At 49.9% G+C, this 16,441-nt stretch overlaps 1 protein-coding gene across 6 annotated transcripts; it reads left to right on the top strand.

Annotated features, from left to right (window-relative positions):
- The first annotated feature begins 4,948 nt into the window (after positions 1 to 4,948).
- Positions 4,949 to 16,342, top strand: CD22 (CD22 molecule). Of its 6 annotated transcripts, none has more exons than XR_005984403.1 (14): positions 4,949 to 4,980; positions 7,224 to 7,284; positions 7,525 to 7,902; positions 8,829 to 9,122; positions 10,246 to 10,512; positions 10,639 to 10,902; positions 11,934 to 12,191; positions 12,404 to 12,667; positions 12,748 to 13,011; positions 14,271 to 14,367; positions 14,541 to 14,616; positions 14,778 to 14,897; positions 15,114 to 15,198; positions 15,506 to 15,561. XR_005984403.1 is itself a non-coding variant. In XM_041732761.1 (14 exons), the coding sequence occupies exons 2-14, from the start codon at positions 7,251 to 7,253 to the stop codon at positions 15,635 to 15,637; spliced, it is 2,538 nt and encodes an 845-aa protein (XP_041588695.1). In that variant the 5' UTR covers positions 4,949 to 4,980; positions 7,224 to 7,250; the 3' UTR covers positions 15,638 to 16,342. The 6 variants fall into 6 exon arrangements, 4 of the variants coding, with proteins under 4 accessions (XP_041588695.1, XP_041588703.1, XP_041588732.1 ...); XM_041732761.1 differs by having other exon boundaries at positions 14,773 to 14,897; positions 15,506 to 16,342; XM_041732769.1 differs by lacking the exon at positions 14,541 to 14,616 and having other exon boundaries at positions 15,506 to 16,342.
- The last annotated feature ends 99 nt before the right edge of the window (positions 16,343 to 16,441 follow it).

The following is a 16,441-nucleotide window of genomic DNA, read 5'->3' as shown; positions in this document are numbered from 1 at the left end:
AAAATTTCCCTTGAGATGCCCTCTTTGACCCATAGATTATTTAGAAGTGTGATGTTTAGTTTCCAAGTCTTTGGAGATTTTCCTGTTACTGACTTCTAGTTTGATTCCATTGTGATTAGAAAATATACTCTACATGATTTCAATTATTTCAACAATTTTAAGTCTTGTTTTTTAGCCCTGAACTTAGTTTATCTTGGTACATTTTCCATGGGTTCTTGAAAAGAACGTGTATTATGCTGTTTTGGGGTCAACTGGATCCTGCTGGTTGATGCTGTTGTTGAGTTCTTCTATGTCCTTGCTGATTTTCTGTCTAGTTGTTCTATCATTTGTTGAGGGAGGGGTGCTCAAGTTTTCAACTATAACTGTGGATTTTTCTACTTCTCCTTTCATTTCTGTTGGGGTTTGCTTCATATATTTTGCAGCTCTGTTGTTTGATACACATATCAAAATGTCTTCTTGGTGGCTATGTCTTCTTGGTGGCTTGACCCCTTCCTTAAAATATAATATCCCTCCCTAGCTTTGGTCATTTCCTTTGTTCTGAAGTCTACTTTACCTATTTGTTTATATATTTTTTAAATTTTTTTTCCTATTTGTTTATATTGAGATATAATTGACATATAACATAAATGTACATGATTCAAAATTTTATATATTGTCAAGTGATTACCACAATAAGTCTAGTTAACATCCATCACCACACAATTACAATTTTTTTCTTGTGATGAGAACTTTTAAGATCTATTCTCTTAGAGACTTTCAAATATAACAATATTATTAACCATAGTCACCATGCTGTATATTACATGCCCAAGACTTATTTTAAAACTAGAAGCCTGTACCTTTGGCCACCTTCACCCTTTTTGCCCACCTCCCTAACTCCTGTCTCTGGCAAACACCAATCTGTTCTTTGTATATATGAGTTCATTGTGTTTGTTTTTTAGATTCCACATACAAGTGAGGTCAGACAATGTTTGTTTTTCAGTTTGGTTTATTTCACTTAGCATAATGCCCTTAAGGTTCATCCATGTTGTCACAAATGGCAAGATGTCCTTCTTCCTTGTGGCTGAATAATAGTTCATTGTATGTGCACACCACACTTTCCTTACCCATTCAGCTACAGATACACACTTAGGTTGCTTCTATGTCTTGGCTATTGTAAATAATCTGCAGTGAATTTGGAAGTGCCATATCTTTTTGCATTAGTGTCTTAATTTTCTTTGGATAAATACCCAGAAGTGAAATTCTTGGACCATTTGGTAGTTCTATTTTTAATATTTTGAGGAACTCCCATGGTTTTTGCATTAATGTTTTCATTTCTATCAGCTAAATACCCAGAAGGAGAATTGCTCAAACACATATTTTTAATTTTTTGGAAGAACTCTACTTTCTTTTGATTAATGTTAGTATAGTATATCCTTTTACATTATTTTTCAACTTGATTATATTTGAAGTTATTTTCTTATGGACAGCATACAGTTGGGTCATGTTTTTTATTCACTCTGTCAATCTCTTTTTTCATTTGTGTATTTACACCACTTACATTTAATGTAATACTTACATGGTAAGGCTTAATTAAGCCTGTCAGTTTGCTTTTGTTTTCTCTCTGTTCTCTCCGTTTTGTTTTGTTTTTTTTCCTACCTGTGGGTCTCTTGAACAATTTTAAAATTCCATTTTCATTTATCTAGTGTTTTTGAGTGAATAACTTTGCATAGCTTTTTAGTGATTGATCTAAGTATTACATTATATAGAACTTACCAAAGTCTACTGGTTTCAACATTTTACAAGTTCAAGTGAAGTATAGAAATCTCACCAACCTTCACATCTCTTTACCCTCTCCCATTTATAATTGTCATAAACATTTCTTCTACTTACATTAAGAACAGCATTACTCAGTGTTATAGTTTTTACTTTGATTGCCAAACATAATTTAGAAAACTCAAGAAGAGAAGGAAAGTCTATTGTATTTACCCATAGGTTTGCTCTTTCCGTGTTCTTTCTTCCTTTTTGATGTTCCAAGATTTCTTTCTTTTTTTAAAAAATCATTTTCTTTCTGTTTAGAGAATTCCCTTTAGCTGTTCTTTTCAGGTCTCTGTTGGTTAAAAATTGTTAGTTTTCCTTTATCTGAAGATGTCTTGATTTCCTCTTCATTCCTGAGGGATATTTTCAGTAAATATAGGTTTCCAAGTTGATAGTTCTTTTCCGGGGATCCCTGGGTGGTGCCACGGTTTGGCGCCTGCCTTTGGCCCAGGGCACGATCCTGGAGACCCGGGATCGAATCCCACATCGGGCTCCCAATGCATGGAGCCTGCTTCTCCCTTTGCCTATGTCTCTGCCTCTCTCTCTCTCTGTGTGACTATCATAAATAAATAAATAAAAATAAAAAAAAAATAAACTAACAACTGACATAAATATCTTAAAAAAAAAAAAAAGTTCTTTTCCTTTAGTATCTGAGAAATGCTGTTTCAGTTCCTTATGGCCTCCATGGTTTTTGATACAAAGGCTACTGTCATTTAAATGGGTTTCTCCCCATAGGTAATGTGTCATTTCTCTGTGATTGCTTTCAAGATTTTTGCTTTGTCTTTAATTTTTAGAAGTTTGACTATTATGTGTTTTGTCATGGATTTCTTTGGATTTATCTTGTTTGGGATTCACTCAGCTTCTTGAATCTGTAGATACATGGTTTTTGTTTTGTCAAATTAAGGACATTTTTCAATCATTATTTCTTCAAATATTTTCTCAGCCTCACCCTGCCTCTCCACTCCTTCTGAGACTCCAATGACATAAAAGTTAGATCTTTTGTTATACTAGCCAGACATGCCCCTGGAGCTCTGTTAATTTTTATTTGTTTGTTTATTTTCTTTCTGCTGTTCAAACTGGGTAGTTTATATTGTTCTATGTTCCATTTCAGTGATTGTTATTTCTATAATTCCCATTCTGCTGTTGAGCCCATTCATTAAGCTTTTTATTTCAGTCATTGTATTTTTTTAGTTCTAAAATTTTCTTCTTTCTTTGCTGACACTCTCTATTTTTTCATTTGTTTCAAGCATGTTTGTAATTGCTCATTGAAACATTTTTATAATGGCTGCTTTAAAATCTTTGTCCGATAATTCCAACATCTGTGTCATCTTGGTGTTTGTGTCTGATTATCTTTTCATATTCAGTTTGAGAACTTCCTGGTTCTCAGTATGACAAGTGATTTACAATTGAAACTTGGACAGTTTGGGTATTATTTATGGGATTGGATCTTATTTAAATCTGTGTTTTAGCAAGTCTCCCCTGCCACCGCTTCAGTGAAATAATGGGGGCACTGCCTCATTACTGCTAAATGGGAGTAGAAGTTCAGGTTCTCTGCTCAGCCTCTCTTGACACCTGGTGTGTGTGTGTGTGTGTGTGTGTGTGTGTGTGTGTGTGTGTGTGAAGTTTTCTTATTACTGCTGGGCAGGAGTAGTAGATCGGGTTCCCCAGTATGCATCTACTAATATCACCCTAGCTGGGAGTGGGAGGGGTACTTCATTACTACTCTCCACATGGTTTCCATATAGATTCCACAGTAGGAGGTGGGCTTATGACCACTGAGTGACAGTAAAAGTCCTGACTCTCCCCTAGATCCCCTCTTACATCACTCCAGTGAGGAGAATGATCACCATGGGTGGTGGTGAATGTTCAGGCTCCCCATGTGGTCTCCAATGACACTGTGAGGAGGAATAGCCCAGTGGGGATGGAGGGCCCAGCTCCACACTCAGCCTGGCACCACTCAGATGTGGTATGGGGCAGTGGCCTGGGTTCTTCATTATGGCCTAGCAAGGGTGGAAGTCTAGGGCCCCACTCAGCCTTTGCTGTCAGCAGCAGGTTTTTCTGATAGTTAGCTGGAGTAGAACAGTTATTGCCTGAAAGATGTCTGTCTTTCTGGGTTACCCTTTTCTCAGTTTTTGGCCAGAGGAGCAGAATTTTGCTGAGCGTTCTTTTTTTTTTTTTTCTGCTGAGCATTCTTTTGTCTGTGTCCACTGGCATTTCCAGTCGCTTGCTTCTTCAGTATCCAATCTGGGATATATAAATAAAGAGAAAACCCAGAGAATTCACCATCATATCATTCCTCAGGTCCCAAGGTCCCTAACCAGTGTGTTCCTCTCTCAATCTTTCAATGTCTTCTTGTGCTTGTTTTATAACATCCAGGGTTTTTAGTTGTTCTCAGCAAAAGAAATAGGGAAGAATACATCTTTCCAGAACATTACTGTTTTTGAATGAGCTGTGCTTCCCCTTCTCCGTTTCCTTCTCAATGGCTGGCCATCAGTAGAGTTTGGTGATGCCAGATGCAGATTACTCAGAGACTTCCTTGATCATCTGTAGGATTTGAATGGCTTTGTCTGATGCCACTAGAAGGCTGACCAAGTGGTAAGTTTCCAGTCTCATGACTTGCCCAATTCAATGACACTTCATGTAAGTTATCTTTTTTCTTCCTGATATCTATGTGTTCTTCCCTAGAACCGTCGGAGCTGCTGAAGCATCAGTGTGAATAGGAATCAGACTCTTGACCATTCTTGCCTCTGAAGGGAAAGTATAAGAATGAGAATAACTGGATGGTATCACTAAACTACAAATACTTTCAGATTGCCTTGGGCCTTTTCCAACAGACTGGCAGTTCTAATCTGTTTGTCTTGAATTTTTAGCATTTCCTGAGAGCTGGATAGAGGGGAAGTTGTGGAGGAACCAGCTCTAACTATCTGATATAGAAATTCCATATACTGAAACTAAAAACTGACCGTGGATGCCCGAATGTGCCCTCCAATCTGCCTTCGAGCCCACATTGCCCTCATTCCCTCTTTTCCCAACTCTCCACTTTGCCATGCCTCTTGCTTGCCCTGAGAGTCACAGAGGGAGGCAGGGGGTGTGGCCAAGGAGAGTGAAAATCCTTCACTGTGCTTCCCCTTTCACTCTCAGATGCTGCCAGGGTCCCCGAAGAAGGAAGACACGAGAAAACAGGTAAAAACTATTTTGCTCTCTTTTGCATTCAGCAAGCCAGTATGGAGCAGCTGCTGTGTGCCAGGCACGATTCTTGGGGCTGGGAGCACAGCAGGAAGCCCTCCTCTCTCTTGCCTGTGTTATAACTGATTCTGAGCCCTGTCTTTGAGTATGCCCCCTGACGGGTTTGATGAGTCTTCTGAGAGTAAGATGGGTCACCAGATGCCCAGGAGGGAAGAATGGACCCAGGGAGGCTGGCTCTGAGATCTTGCAAGGCCCTCAACAGGTCTCTGATGAGCAGGCCACAGGCCTGGATAGCATGGTCTTGTCCTGAGTCTTTGTGTTTAATGCCTATTGTCCCCAGCCTCCACACCCTCTCCTGTCTCAGCAGCCTTCCAATTCCAGGTCTGTGGTCCCACTTCTTATGTCCCAAGACTGCCTGGAGCTGCTTGGGTTGAGCACGCAGCCCTGCTCTGAGCCCTGCTCTGCTCTGCTCTGCTCATGTGCCCTTTCCTACTTGTCCAGGTGTCCTCAAGCCATTCCTCCATGAGGGTGGCTGGTGGTAGAGAGGGGACGATGGCCCAGCTACTGGAGGCTAGTCTTTGCCACAGAGAATGGAATCTAGCCCTTGCCGTAGCCCTTGTGGAAACCTAAGGGGACCCAAAGTGCATCCCTCAAAACACTGACCCTGCAACCCTGCCAAGTTGTTCACGGGAAATGTAAAATCGGTTCCGTGGTGAAAGAAGTGTGGGCAACGTACTGTACTCTAGGCCCCATGTGGGGACACGTGTCATGCTCACACAGCTGATTAAAGAGATCAAAAAAGACCCACAGTAAAGAATCTATTTAAGACCCACAGTAAAGAATCTATTTACCTTTTTAACCCAGCTTTTCTCAAGTGGATGTGGCCTTGAAGACATTTTTCTGTATAGCACTATTAGCACCCGCAGAGCTGGTGTCAGTTCTGCCTGGAGAGTCTGCCCCAGTTTGGAGCTCTCACCCCTAACCCGTGCTTGGTCCAGCCCAGCATACTACGCCTGGGGACAGACTCCTTCCTGCTCAGCAAGCAGGCTAGCTTTCCCCACTCAGGTACTAGACACCCAACAGCATTTGGCATGAGCCACGCAGCCTGAGGAGATAAACAGCCTGAGGGGGTGAGGGGCCTTTGATGCATGGGAAATGTCGCTGGCCAGGTGGGAGGGGTGCAGGTCTGCGTGAGACCGGAGACACACTCTGACACACATCCTGCTAACCCCAGAGGGACCAGCACAGAGGGGCCCAGCCATGCAAATTGGGACTTAAATTTAACTCTATGTAAATGTAACTCTATGTAAAAGTCTAGTAAAGTGGCAGGTAAGCTCATTGATGTCTCAAAGAGAGACAGATGGGCAGCAGCTGCGAAGTAGAGGCCCTTGGGCTGCCTCCAGCCCATAGACAGGTTTTGTTTGACCAGCACCACGTTTGTTTGTTTGGCTGGCTGGTTGGTTTCTGATTGCAGGACATTTCACATGAAAATCTGGCTTCTTATTTCTCTTAAAACAGTAGAAGATCAGGAAGTGCTGAGCTCATGTCCCCAGTTGGCAACAATTGGCGGGTACTGAGAGACTCACTGCCTTTACTGAAAGCATGACCCCACCTGGCTGATTTCTGTTTTCTCCCAGCCTCCCCCGTCCCCGGGCTTATCTGAGTGGGATTCTTGGACCACATTCTCCTAAGTCCTCCTAGAGCCCTCTAAATGCTGTCCTGCAATCACACTTAATTATTAGTTTTAGAGTAATTCTGTTCTTGATCTTTAAAATCAGATTTTTGGCCATGGCTCTCCCCTACATAAAATCCTTCACTAGTTGTCTCAAGGTGAGCTTCAAGTTACCCCAAGGCCTGGGATTCAAGGCACCCAGTAGTCTGGTGCCACTCAAAGCCTGAGAGCTGGGCAGGAAGTTTGTAAAATTATGGATGGATGAATGGACGGATGGATGGGTGGATGGATGGATAGAAGGAAGGAAGGAAGGAAGGAAGGAAGGAAGGAAGGAAGGAAGGAAGGCTAGGAAGAGAGACAGGCTAGCTGAACAGAGTTCTTAGGCAGACAGAATAGACATGGCATATCCACAAAAGGCCCCACGGACTTCCAGAATTCACATCATGCAATACAACCAGATGTGGTCCTCCTACGATCAGGGAAGAGGGATTGGGGCTTGGTGGGTGAGCGAGAAAAGCCATCTGAAAAGAGTAAGCGACCAGATGGCTCAAAGACAAACTCTTCTCAGCCCAGGCTCCTGCCTAGACACAGCACCATGCATCTCCTCGGCCCCTTGCTCCTGCTCCTTGGTAAGGACTGTGGCCTAGGCTTGGGTTCTGGGATGTCTGTGGGAGCTGGAGGAGGAGGAGGAAAGCTCTGGAGCAAAGAGTAAGTGTTGGGGAGGGTGGGGACAGGCAGGGTATGTGTGTGTGTGTATACACTTCTCTGTGTACCTTCCTCTCTCCCTCTATCTTTGGAGGGGAGTCTATTCATTTGAAAGCTCTTTATGTCTCTCAATAAAGCTTTTTGATCACTGTGGTGGGTTCCAGAATACTTGGCCTTCTCTGACTCATCCTATTGGAGGTTTAATCACCCCCACACTCTCTACACCTGGGAAAAGGCCTGCGTCTGGATTCCCTGTAGCTACACGATTCCAGAGAGTGGTAGTGTGCTGGAAAAGCTGACCGTGTACAGCAACTATGAATATAATGACACCACCAAGGACTTCCAGGGGTCCATTCTCTATGAGACCAAAGAGTTTAAGAAGAATCCTCCTCAGGAGATGAGGGTTCAGTTCCTGGGAAACGAAAAATTCAACTGCACCCTCCGCATCAACCCTGTGTCTAAAGAAGACAATGGCTGGCTGGGAATCAGAGTGAATACGAAGACTGACAAATGGATGGAGAACATAAACCTCAACGTCTCTCGTAAGACCCTGCGGGATGGGTTGTGGGCAAGGAGGGAGGTGGGAACCACTCAACTCTGGGGACAGGGGTGCAAGCCAGGCTGCCTGTAGAAGCCAGGCAGGAGGTGCCAGTAAGTGACTCAGGCAACACAAGACAGTGGCGGCTGTGGCAGGCTGCAGCCTGGGCACCCGTCTCTCCTCAAGCATCTCACCTGCCACTTAGCTCCCGCCCATTCTGGAATCTGGGTCCGGGGTTGCCTGATTTTTCAAGAGAAGATGGAAATGTGGATTTTCAAGTGAAATCTCCTAATGCTTTAATGTTGATGGTTAATTCTAATAAGGCCTCCATGGCTAAATGAGACCCCTGTAGGAGATGAGTCGAGCATAGGCCTGGGACCTCTACCCCACAGCCTGTTTCTTCGGTGCGGGAGGAGGGGGGTTCTAAGCAGCCCTCCACCGCGATGATGGATGTAGCTTCAGACCTGCAGTTCTAGGGTGGCCCAGCCCTGGGGATTCCCTAAAGGAATGCCATGCTGGGTGTGTCCAGCATTGAGGCCGTTACAAAGGCAGGTTTGTCCTCCAAGAAGCCGAGAAAGGCATGGTGACCTAAACTGATAAAATTCCCTTGAGGTGAGGGAGCGAGCTTGCAAATGTTTAGGGAGCACACATCAGGGAAGGACAACGAGGTAAGTATAAAATATAAATATAAAATACGATTCCTAAGGAGCATCAGCTTTCACAAGACCTTCTAGAGAATGCTTCGGCTGAGCAAAAGTGACCCAAAGCAGAGAAAGGCAGGCCCAGAGAGAGGTGGAAGGGACCGGCTGGGGGGAGGGGGGCTCCTGAGGGGTTAATTGGGGTGGGGCATCTAACGCCAGGTGTGGGACGCTGGCATTTGCTCCCCCCAAGGTCTCCCAGGCCTCCAGCACGGCCCCTCCTCTTTCGCAGAGACGCCGCTTCCACCTCACATCCAGCTCCCTCCAGAGATCCAGGAGTCCCAGGAAGTCACTCTGACCTGCCTGCTGAATTTCTCCTGCCCTGGGTTCCCGATCCAACTGAAGTGGTCCCTGCAGGAGCCTGCCGTCACCCTGACCTCCCTGAGCACCAAGACCGTCTCCACCCAGAGCAAGCTCACCTTCCGGCCGCAGTGGACGCACCACGGCAAGAACCTGACCTGCCAGCTCTGGGATCACAAAGCGGAGCGGGTGCTCTCTGAGGACACGGTGTACCTGGATGTGAAGCGTGAGTGTCCCCAGTGCCCCACCCCGGGGAAGGACGTGGGTCTTGTCTCTTTTCCCCAACCCCGCAAGGAGTGCAGAGGGTAGCGGGCACCTACACAGAAGGAAGCATGATCAGTGCGTGGACCCACGCAGCTGGGGGAGGTCCAGCCAGGGCTGCGTCCCTCCGCCACCCCAGTGGTCAGCCCCAGGGTTTCAGGGAACAGATTCATCGTAGCATCTGCTTTGGTCTAACAGAATAACATAATTCAATATCCTCGAGCCATGACGTGAGTTGGAGATCATGTGGTTAAGTATTTTTGTTCCCCCAGAGGGGGAGGGTGTTGGGCTAAGAAATGTTTTCATGTCATTGTGCCTCACTCACTCATTCATTCATTCATTCATTCAATAAATATTTACTACGAGCCTCCTAGGTGCCAGGCCTGTTCTTGCCCATGAGGAGCTAGCACTGCAGTGGGGAAGACAATGAACAGATTAACAAAGAAATATGGAACTTAACTGGAGGCAGTGATAAGTGTACCAGGAGGAAGTAAGGCCCGGCTTGGCCAGAGGGAGCGAGAGAGGGAGGTGAACTTGGGTGAAGGGAAACACGGAGGCAGGCAGGTATTTGCCAGAAGATCCCAGGAAGAGGAAAGAACAAGGACTAAGGCCTGGCGGTAGGAGCTTGGTGTGCCTGCGACAGAGCAAGGGGCCGGAGAGCCTCAGCCCTGCGTCCCAAGGGCCCAATGGTAGGAAGGATGAGCCATGGCCAGACCTCATAGGTGGCAGCAGGGTTTTGGATTTTATTCTGGGTGTGGAGTCCGCTGAATGGTTTCAATTAGGGGAGTGGCAAAGTCTGATTGACGGAGTTAGGAAGACGGCTGGCTGCTGGTGGAGACCAGAACTTCTGGGAACGAGTCGGAGGAGTGATGCTCCGAGCAGAGAGACACGTTAAGAGTCTGCGACAGTCACCTGGGCCCTTGGGCCAGCCCAGCCCCGTGGACCAGGGGAGTGGCGAGTGGCTGCACACACTCGCACGCGAAGTGTAGGCCGCTGCTTTATGTGAATCGAAGCCCTGCAACTTCCCACCACGTCACACCCTCTGAGAATTCCCTACCCCCTCTCCCACTGCCTCTCTGCTCCTCTAGATGCCCCAAAGTTGAAGATTGAGGTCAGTCCCGGAGGAGCCAACGTAACAGAGGGAGAGTCTGTGATCATGACGTGCCAAGTCATCAGCAGCAACCCAGAGTACCGGAGAATATCCTGGCTCAAGGATGGGGACACACTGCAGGAGCAGGAGACATTCACACTAACTCTGTCCCCTGTGACCAAGAAGATGAGTGGAAAGTACCAGTGTGAGGCCTTCAATGATGTAGGCTTGGGACAGTCGGATGGAGTGGTCCTCCAAGTATACTGTGAGCCTCCTGGGAGCCGGAAGGGGGGCAGGCAGGGAGTCAGCAACGGGTGGAAGCAAGCCCTTGAGAGGTGAACAACAGAGGCCTCTGCTCACCTCCCTCCCCTGCCTCTGCGCCTTTTTCCAGATGCTCCGGAACCTTCCACGGTTGAGATCCTCTCCTCGCCAGCTAAGGAGAGAAATAGAGTAGAGATGACCTGTGTGTCACTGGCCAATCCTCCTCCAACAAATTACACCTGGTATCACAATGATAGAGAAGTGCCAGGAATTACAGGCAAGGCCTTCCAGATCCCAGCGGTCCTCATCGGGCATGCTGGGAGTTATTCCTGCTTGGCACAAAACAGCCTTGGTCTTGGACAAGTTGGCCAGAAAGCTGAGTTAGACGTCCAATGTGAGTAGTCACAGGGCCTCTGGGTTCCTGAGGGTTAAGGAGGAAGGCAGATGGAGCGCAGGCGATTCCCGGGTCCTAGAGTGGATGGCATGCAGAGGCCGGGGTCTCCCAACGCGTACGCTCCTTCGGTGGGTGCTTTGCTGCTGTTCCCAGTTGTATACTCAGCACCAGGACAGGGTCTGGCTCATTCGTGGCAGGTGCTCAGTAGATGTTTGTTGAATGAATGAACTGTAAGATGCCAGGGCCTTGTGAGGGACACGGAGGCTTGGTGCCACTAGGCAGTGGCTGAGTCCCAGAGGGGGCCTGACGTTTTGGAGAACTGGAGTAAAGCGTCTCATCGCCTCTCCATCGGAGGTCAGACCTTGTTTAGCACAGGGAATCTTGTCAGGCAGCCAAGCCCAGGACAAAGAGAATCCATAAGTTTGATCCTTGGACCCTAATGTCAGGGTCCGAGCCAGATACTTTGATGGGGTTGCTCGAATCCAGAACGTGTCGACACTGGGTGCGCCATAGGCAGCAGCGGCAGCAATGCTTCTGGAGTGAGGATTTCATTTCCTCCTTGCAATGATTCTAGCAGGTTAGGGGCCCTTAGGACTCCATCTGACAGATAAGCAAACTGAGTCCCACGGCCCACAGTCCTGCAACGCTGAGTCACAGGGTCTGGCCATCTGGTCCAGAGCTGTGCTGTTCCCTCTCCACCCCCCCAACCCCCCGGTGAAGGCCTGCTCCACGGCCCAGGCCCCTGCGGAGACCCCCAGGCAGGGCTCCTCAGCCTCGCACACACCCCGTGTTCTCTACTTGAGCTCTGCTCTGAATCACCACGTCATCTTGCCTCAAACCGCCGCCAGGCCAAGTGGCCAGGTTTCCTGTCCTTACACAGATGCAAGAGGGAAGCACAAGCCTTCCTTTGGTTAATTTAGGAACTGTGTGAAAATGGGGGGGGGGTGCCTAAGGGGTGGGGGAGGCGGCCCTGGAAGGCAGTCTGGACAGCAGCTGACTCTCCCTTGCCCATCTGTCTGCTTTCTTCCCAGATCCCCCCAAGGAGGTGACCGCAGTGATTCAGAACCCCACACGGATTCGAGAAGGAGACAATGTGACCGTGTCCTGTAACTACAATTCCAGTAATCCCCGAGTTAACCGATACGAATGGAACGTCCAAGGCTCCCGGAATAAAGTATTTTCTGAGGTGCTGGTAATTCAGAAAGTCTCCTGGGACGCCAGGCCAATCGCCTGTGCAGCCTGTAACCAGTGGTGTTCGTGGGCTCCCTCTGTCAACCTGGATGTCCAGCGTGAGTGACCGGGCGAGGGGATCCAAGAGGTAGCGCAGCTGGGAAATGGGCTCTAAGGTTAGGGCACTGGGGCCTGGGCCAGAACCTTCACAGAGAATTGAGGGCTGAGAGTCTGGCCTCAAGGCCAAGGGGAGAGGAAATCCAGGGGTTGGGGGTGGGGGAGGAAGAGGGAAAGGGACCCAAGAGGTCAGCCGGAGCCCCTTGCTTTCCAGATGCCCCCAAGGACGTCAGGGTCCAGCAGACCAGCGCCTCTTCTGAGATTCACTCCGGGCACCGAGTCCTCCTCGGATGTAACTTCTCAAGCAGCCGCCCCAGAGACGTCCGCTTCTTCTGGAAGAAAAATGGAATCTTCCTGAAGGAAGGAAGAGAACTGAGCTTTGACTCCATCTCTCCAGAAGACGCTGGCAATTATAACTGCCTGGTGAACAACTCCATCGGACAGACCATGTCTGAGGCCAAGATGCTCCGAGTGCTGTGTGAGTGGCGGGTGCTGGAGACACGCGGGACGGCAGGTGACAGCGATCTGGGATCCTGATTTCTTCGCGTCTCTCTACAGACGCACCAAGGATGCTGCGCGTGGCCATTAGCCCGAAGGACGAAGTGATAGAGGGGAAGAAGGCAGTCCTGACCTGCGAGAGCGATGCCAACCCTCCCATCCTCCAGTACGCCTGGTTTGACTGGAATAACCAAAACCTCCGCCACTATGATCAGATGCTGAGATTGGATCCGGTGAAGGTCCAGCATTCCGGCGCCTATCGGTGCCAGGCGACCAACCGGCTGGGCACAGGCCAGTCGCCCCCCGGCACCCTCACTGTCTATTGTAAGGCCCCTTCCCTGTCCTTCTCTGCCCCGCCTTCTCCTTCCCTCCCTTGCCGCCCCTCCCCTGTCCTTGGGAGAGGGGGACATCACTCCTGGGCATGGCACCTGCTCCACACAGGCTAACCTGTCTTCCTCCTCGCAGTCTCTTCTGACCCCCTCTAGGGGGGTTGCTTCTCAGGCTGCCCCTGCCCTCCAGACATCCTGAGCTGCTACCGGGTCCCTCTTTGTCTCACCCTTGATAGGCTGCTTCTCTTTATCTTTTGAGATTTCAGTAGTTTTTTTTTTTTTTTTTAAGACAAGGTAAGATAAAACAGCATGAAAGGGTAAATAGTAGAGACACCTCTCCTTTCTTTCTCCCTGGGGACTCCCCTCCCTCCCTGAAGGTCTCCACTACTGGCAGCTGGTTGCCTCTCCTCACAGAGCTACTCTGCACATGCACAGTCGCATAAGTGGATCTATGTCTCTATACCCTTCGTCTCGCAAATCGTGGGAGAGCTCGCATGTTGCCCTGGACGTTCTTTTTTTTTTTTTTTTTTCCACGTAACAATTCCACTCGGAGCTATATTCCTGCATGCACAGGGCATCTGAAGAGTCTGAAAACAATAGGGAAGATATTTAATTGATTTATTGCCCTTTTCAGATTAAACTTGGAGCCTGACTTTAAATTTAGGAGATCATGGCCTGCAAAGCTTGGAGACCTGAGTGTGTTATTTGGAAATGCAACATGTTGTATAAAAACCTGTTCCACCCCCCAAAAAAAAAAAAAAAAACCTGTTCCGGGGGTCTCCCCTTTGCAGACACCCCTGGAGACCTGCCTCTTGCCCGCAGGGCTGCACGGCCGTTGTATTCCCATGCACGTCTACCCTGTGCCTTTCCCACAGCCCTGAGTGTCCCCGGCTCTGTCCCCCTCAGGGACAGCTGCAGAAGTCCCTACATGGAAATGCTGTGTCAAAGGCCAAGTGATTTTAAGTTCTGATAAGTCTGGTTAAGCTGCCTCTAAAGAAATTGTAGGTTTTACTGCATATTGTGTATGTTGGGAAGAATTAGCCCTTTCCTCCCAAAGGGCCTGGGGGGCGGGGAGCAGGGGCCTGCTTTTCCCTTTCCCTGTGTCCCCTCCCCTACGTGCGGGAGGAGAAGTTGCACGGGCAAGGGCAGTGGCCACACAGAGAAGTGGAGGATGGATGCCTTCCCGGTGAACGAGCCAGCCGTGACCCCAGAGAGGTAGCGTTCCCAACTCACGGTCGCTCCTTCCCCCACCAGACAGCCCGGAGACCATCGGCAGGAGAGTGGCCGTGGGCGTGGGTTTCTGTCTGGCCACGCTCCTCCTGGCATTCTGGGGAGTCAAGCTGCAGCGCAGGTGAGCGTCCCCCAAGGCCCAGGTGAGCACCTCCTGAGGCCCAGGTCCTCGGCTCTCCCGGACTCCTTCCCTGGAAGGACCCTGGCTGGCCACCCCATAGCCCCCAGATGCCCACTGCACAGGGTCGTGGTCCCACTGCCCTGATCCTCACCGAGCTGGTCTTTATCTCCTAGCTGGAAGAGGATACGGAGCCAGCAGGGGCTCCAGGAAAATTCTAGTGGGCAGAGCTTCTTTGTGAGGAATAAAAAGGTAGGATATGGGAAGAGATGAAACAGAGAGCAGACAGAGATGCATCAAAGACGGGGTGCGAAGAACACTGTGGGAGGTCTGGGGGTCAGAGGCCAGGGGTGGGGGATTCAGGTGGAGAAAGGAGCGGTGGGAACTGAGGCCTTGTCTCTCTCCCAGATTAGAAGGGTCCCGGTTTCCGAAGACCCCCACTCCCTGGGCTGCTACAACCCTGTGATGGAAGATGCCATCAGTTACGCCACCTTGCGATTTCCTGTTGGCGAGACCAACACACCAAGAACTAGGTACTGAGCGAGGGAGGGCCCCCGGGGGATGGTGACACTGGCAGCCAGGGAGGGCAGCGGGAGGAGCAGCTCGTGTCCCGCCTACCCTCTTTATGGCACACCCACGAGCCAGGCTCTGTTCTGGGGTGCTCTCGGGGGTCTAGGGGAGTTGGAAATAAGAGAGTTCGAGCGAAAGGCTGCATCTGCGGCCATCCATCTACATCTACCCTCCCTCAGAGATGCAGGGACCCTGGAGGCAGAGGGACCTTCTCCAAACAGGGATGACACCGTCACTTACTCTGTCTTGCAGAAGCGTCGAGTGGTAAGAGGGCAGGGCTGTGGAAGGTGGGGGTGGGGGGGGGCTGGCCTCAGCTGTGAGTCCCAAAAGGGAAGGACTTGGTGGCCTTAGTGGTGGCAAGGGCTGGTGTGTGTGTGTGTGGGGGGGGTGGTTTGCCCAGGCACAGGTGCGGCCGGAGCCAGGGCCGCACCTCCCAGGCGGAGAAGCTGATTGCAGCCAGCATGTGTGGACAAAGGGACCTGCTCGGGCTCTTGGACCCCCAAGAGGAGCCAGGGAGACAACAGGCAGGGGACGCAGACCAGGAGCCAACCTCACACAGGGCCTTTCTCAGGGCGACTATGAGAACGTGGTTCCAGAAAATGTAGAAGACGAGGGGATACATTACTCGGAGCTGGTTCATCTTGGGGTTGGGGAGCGGCCTCTGGGCCAGGAAGCGGTGGAGTACGTGACCCTCAAGCACTGACAGGCCAACCCCATGGAAGCAGAGGCTCTGAGACACTGCAAAGGCCAGGTGGGCGTCAAGCTCGCCCGGGGCCTGCTGCTCAGCTGCAAAGTCCCGCGGCCTCCCCGCCAACTTACATGCACACACACACACACGCACACGCATGCATGCACACGCACACAATTACCGAAACCTCAGTCGGCGCACAGAACTTCCTCCGTGGCCCGGAGACAGGCCCCCCTCTCAACACTGGTAACCCTGCCCCCTCTCCCGAAGGCCTGTTCCCCGTCCACTCTCCTTCCCATCCGGGGAGTCATCTAAACACCTACCCCGCACTGCCCAAATCATCTCGCCCATCCCCGACCATCTGCCACCCCCTATCCCCTCTCAAACCCCGTCCGCAGAGGGCCGTGTCCCTGCTGGGATCAGCTTGTTACTGTATTTTTTTCCTTTCCCTCTCCAACCTTCGAGCCCCTTACCCCTGCTCTGAAAGCCCCACTCACGAATCCTCTGCCTAGTTTCTTCTGCCTCTGGGGCAAAGCGCAGGGAAAGAGGGGCTGTCCTGAGTTGGGGCTGGGCTCTCCTCTAGTATCAGCGAGGCATTCCATTAGCTGCTGTGACCCCCCCCACCCCCGCACGGGTCTGGGGGGCTGAGACACATGCCGATGTGGACAGACGTGTAACACACACAGAGATGCACAATAAAAATGGCTCAGACGCCACTTCAAAGAACCTGTGCACTGTTTCCAGTCGGTGGGGTCAGAGTGAGAATGGAGAGATTTGGGAGAAGGGAAATGAATGGAGGCAACCTCAGGATCCATTGTC

Source organism: Vulpes lagopus, chromosome 2 (genome assembly GCF_018345385.1).
Source record: "Vulpes lagopus strain Blue_001 chromosome 2, ASM1834538v1, whole genome shotgun sequence".
NCBI lineage: Eukaryota > Metazoa > Chordata > Mammalia > Carnivora > Canidae > Vulpes > Vulpes lagopus.
Note: the sequence above shows the minus strand (reverse complement) of the source record. Positions and strands in the feature narration are given on the sequence as shown.